Here is a 4417-nt window from a genome sequence, read left to right on the forward strand (position 1 = left end):
GGGACGGCATACAACATTCCACTTAATCAGTTGATTTTTTTTTGCTATCAATTTGCCAAAAAAATCTTGATCGGTAATAATCGAGTTTGTGTAAAACACCTTTTGACAAGAGGAAGAAGGATGTCATATACATCACCATATTGGTAAGTACTGAATTAATGAGTACCAGTCTTTCTCCAAGGGATAACACTTTACCTTTTCAACTACTAAGGCGTTTCCGAAGTCTTTCCTCTACTAGTTTCCACTCAACAATTGTTAATCTCTGATAATGTATCTGTATTCCCAAATAGTTGATAGGAAACTAGCCTTACCCACAACCAAACAGTTGTGTATATGCGGCAACTGAGTCTTGAGCATCGCCGAAGCAAAAGAATTCACTTGTATGAAAATTAATTTTGAGACCCAATAATTGCTCAAAAGCTGCTAAGATTAGCTTTCAATTTCGAGTTTTTTCGTGATCATGTTACATAAATAGAATTGTATCGTCAGCGTATTGAAGAATTGATAAATCCCATCAACTAGATGAGGGATCACCTTTGACCACCAGAGTTAGCGCGTTCGATCAAGATAGCGAGCATATCAGCCACAATGTTGAATAAAAGTGGCGATAGAGGGTCACCTTGGCGGAAACCTTTTCTTGTTTGGAAAAAATGTCCCGTGTCATCATTAACACGGATCGCAACACTTCCTCCAGACACGAAATCATTGATCAAAGCTTGCTACTCTTGTGCAAAAGCATTTCATCCTGAGTGTCTGATGAAGGAAAGACCACTTTACTTTATCATAAGCCTTCTCAAAATTTAGCTTTAAAATAACCCCATTCAGCTTTTTGGTGTGCAGTTCATATACCGCCTCATGTAGGACCACTACCCCATCCAAGATACTACGTCATTGCATGAATGCGGTCTGCGACGGCCTCACCACATGGCCAGCCACTCTATTCAGTCTAATTGTAGCTATTTTCGTGAAAATCTTGAAACTTATGCTTAAAAGGCAAATAAGTCTATATTGCTGAATCCTTTCTGCCTCCTTAACCTTAGGTAACAAGATAACCTCACCAAAGTTTAGAAGGAATAATTCTAACTCTCCAACGAGTAAAACGCTGAACATTTACATAACGTCCATTTTAATGATGTCCCAAAAAAGTCTGATAAAATTCAGCGAGGAAACCATCTAGATCCGTGGCTTTGTTATATTCTATTTAAAAATAGCTTTATTAACTTCTTCCTCTCAATTACTGGGTCTGGTGATACGACTGCCAAGGTGTGACATCTTCTCATAAGAACACTCTTAAGTACGGCACCTACACGTATTACTTTATTCTAACATTCTTTCTTACTGAAATAGGTATGCGATTTACACAATTAAATGCGTTGAAACAACTCGAAGGACATAGAGATAGCATCAGTGCCGTGTGTTCACATAACATGCGTCCGAAACTAATGACAGTTTCACTCAACGGGACTGTTCGTCTTTGGAACTCAACGACCTTCAGGTAATTCAGCATTGAGTGATTACTATACTTTTATCTTGCAACCCTCTTTTTTGCTCAGACCACACACGACATAGCAGTGATATGTAAAATTTTTAGTAGTAGTACGTAACGATGTGAACATCTCGTACTCTTTCAGGCTTGACGGTATATTTAAATCATCTCCAGTCGCGCGCATCAAAGGCTCGTTCCGTCCGGCTGTCCAGCGACCCGAGCCCGTCTGGTCTACAGGGGACGCCCCGAGCAGGTCGGACACAACGAGAAGCGAGGCGGGGAGTAGCGGGCCCGACACGTCATTCGCACATTCAAGTTTAACCTAACCGTCGCCTACCTAGCGACGAAAGTTATTGGTGTGTTGCAACGGTGCAGTCCGCAGAGGCAACGATGTGTTTCGTCGCGCCTAGATCTCCATGGGGCGTTAATGAGCGCCGCCACTCCCCCGCCTCCCTCCGGCCTATAAAAAGGGACGCTCTCGCATCGTCCCTCATACACAAACCCTAGCGTCTCGCTTCCCAATCCTAGCCGCCACCATCTCAAGAGTCGAGGGCCATTCCATGGTTGGTAGAGGCAGAGGCCGAGGCTGAGGTCGCGGCCGTGCTGAAGCAGCAAGGGCTACACGGTCACTGTTGCCTGCGATGTCATCGTCTTCCAAGTGGGAGTGGGAGTTCGAGTTCATCGTTGTCCTTAATGGCGACCCACTCAGCATCCAGAGGCTGCCGGACAAGTTCGCCGAGTTCGTCGCTGGCAATGAGCCGGCCGCGCTGCAGCTTCGGGAGGCTGGCGGCGGTTTCTGCCGGTGGCCGGTGGACGTGCTCCTTGACGGGCGCGAGAAGATGTACCTCCACACCGGCTGGGAGGAGTTCGCACGCTTCTACGGCCTCCAAGCCGGCTGCGTGCTCACATTCTCGTACCAAGGCGACGAGCAGGTGAGCGTAAAGGTGTTCGACGGCACGTCCTGCCGCCGGCACTACCACGGCGATGACAAAGAGGAGGAAGATTGAACACGCCGAGTGTTCTTCCTTCTCAGCAAAAATGGTCACGAAGGTTTCTGTATGTCTTGCCTGTAAAGGACCAACAGGGCTATCATTACCAGCTGGATTTTCCAGTTTGGGTCCTGAGAGTGTTCATTCTTAACAGCGAACATACGAAATCTGCGAGACCAACTATAGTTAGGTTTCCTCATTTTGCAATGTTTTAACTATGTATTAGTTTGTGGAAACCATATTCCAAACTATGTATTAGTTTGTGGAAAATTATGTTCCCAATTATGTATTAGTTTGTGTAATATTCCTCCTCTTTATTGAAATGAAAATGCAAAAAAAGGGTACTTTAATGTAAAAACAAGTTTGAGGCCCGCGTTTGGGGGGCGCGGCTGGAGAGCGATGTCCCCCAAACACGGCTGATGTGGGTAACCTACATTAGTCTACCTCCCCTAGCCAAATTAGGGGCCCTGGAGATTAGCCCAAATACCGAGGTGGGCTCGTACATCGAATTCAACAAAGGAGACCTACCGGAAGATAAATTCTTGATGGACAAGGCAAGAAGGCATCGCTAAAGGAAAGACTATAATATATTTCATTGTAACCTAGTCGAGTTTGGACAGGACCCTCGGACCTGGCCTATTATATAAAGGCCAGGAGAGGGCCTGCCGAAAAACACAACAACAGTACGTAGAACCACCACAACTTAGAGCACAAACCCTAAAATCTTTGCCTCTCGGCGAGTCGACCATAGCCAGTGGCGAAGCCAGCTATATGGCATGGTTTGGCAGCCGCCATACCTAAACTTGTGAACAAGTGCATGCTAGTATATGGAGTGTTCTTGTAAGAAAGGTATACACAGTGTTGTGCTGGGCTACGCCTGATCACCTACGTGGGATGTTTTTTTCCGAAATGGGGAATGGAACCCCGGCTTCTGCATCATGATGATGCACACGGCCTTTTATTAAACGTTTATGAGTACAAAGTTATAACATCTCAGGCATCGCCCAGAATTGATACAAGAATCAACCAGCGAAAGAAACCAAAAGAAACCGGACTACACATCATTGTATCCGTCTATTGTGTCGCCAGCCAGCCAGGCACAAGATATCCTGAGCGACCATCTGGAGGCCGTGTGCATCCAGTAGCCATAGCATCCCGCTGTCCCTCTGGTGACAGAAGAGCCCACAGCTGGACCCAATGTGACACCATATGGATAACCTGCAAAAAGTGAAAAGAATGTTTTTTGTTAAAAATAATATCATTCCTTGCCCTCCATATAGACCAACATAAGGCAGAAACCCCAGTACGGATGAAGGCCTTAGATTGTCTATCAACTCCATTTAGCCAATTACCAAACATATTCGTAATATTGGTTGGAGGTGGGAGAGCAAAAGTAAAATTAATCGTGCGCCAAAGTATTTTAGCTAAAGGACAAGTGATGAACAAATGCTCAATAGTCTCCTGCTCACCACAAAAAAACACATTTTGTACATCCATTACATCTTCTTTTAGCTAAATTGTCTTTAGTAAGCAAAACCTTATTGCTCAAGAACCACATAAATATTTTTATCTTTAGAGGAACTTTGACTTTCCAAAGATATTTTCGCAGAAAGGGTGTATGGTCATTCATAAGATCCTCATACATAGGTTTCACTGTAAACAAACCATTTGTTGACAAATTCCAAACAAACTGATCATTCTCATCAGATAGGTTAATCCTCATAAGCTTTCGGCATAACTGTAACCATAAAGTCCATTTGTTTCCCACCAACAGCCTTCTGAAACTGATATTCAGAAGCATTTGAGATAACACATGAGCTATTGTTACATTCTTGTGATGCACAATGTTGTATAAGGATGGATATTGTTGGGCTAATGGTGTTTTACCTAACCAGGTATCTTCCCAAAACGGGTATTTGCTCCATTACCTATCTTGAAAAAA

At 44.1% G+C, this 4417-nt stretch overlaps 1 protein-coding gene across 1 annotated transcript; it reads left to right on the forward strand.

Annotated features, from left to right (window-relative positions):
• The first annotated feature begins 2127 nt into the window (after positions 1–2127).
• On the forward strand, positions 2128–2493 carry LOC127339882 (B3 domain-containing protein Os03g0212300-like). Its single transcript, XM_051365681.1, has one exon. It carries the CDS (start codon positions 2128–2130, stop codon positions 2491–2493), a length of 366 nt encoding a protein of 121 aa, XP_051221641.1.
• The last annotated feature ends 1924 nt before the right edge of the window (positions 2494–4417 follow it).

The sequence above is a fragment of the Lolium perenne genome, chromosome 3 (assembly GCF_019359855.2).
Source record: "Lolium perenne isolate Kyuss_39 chromosome 3, Kyuss_2.0, whole genome shotgun sequence".
NCBI lineage: Eukaryota > Viridiplantae > Streptophyta > Magnoliopsida > Poales > Poaceae > Lolium > Lolium perenne.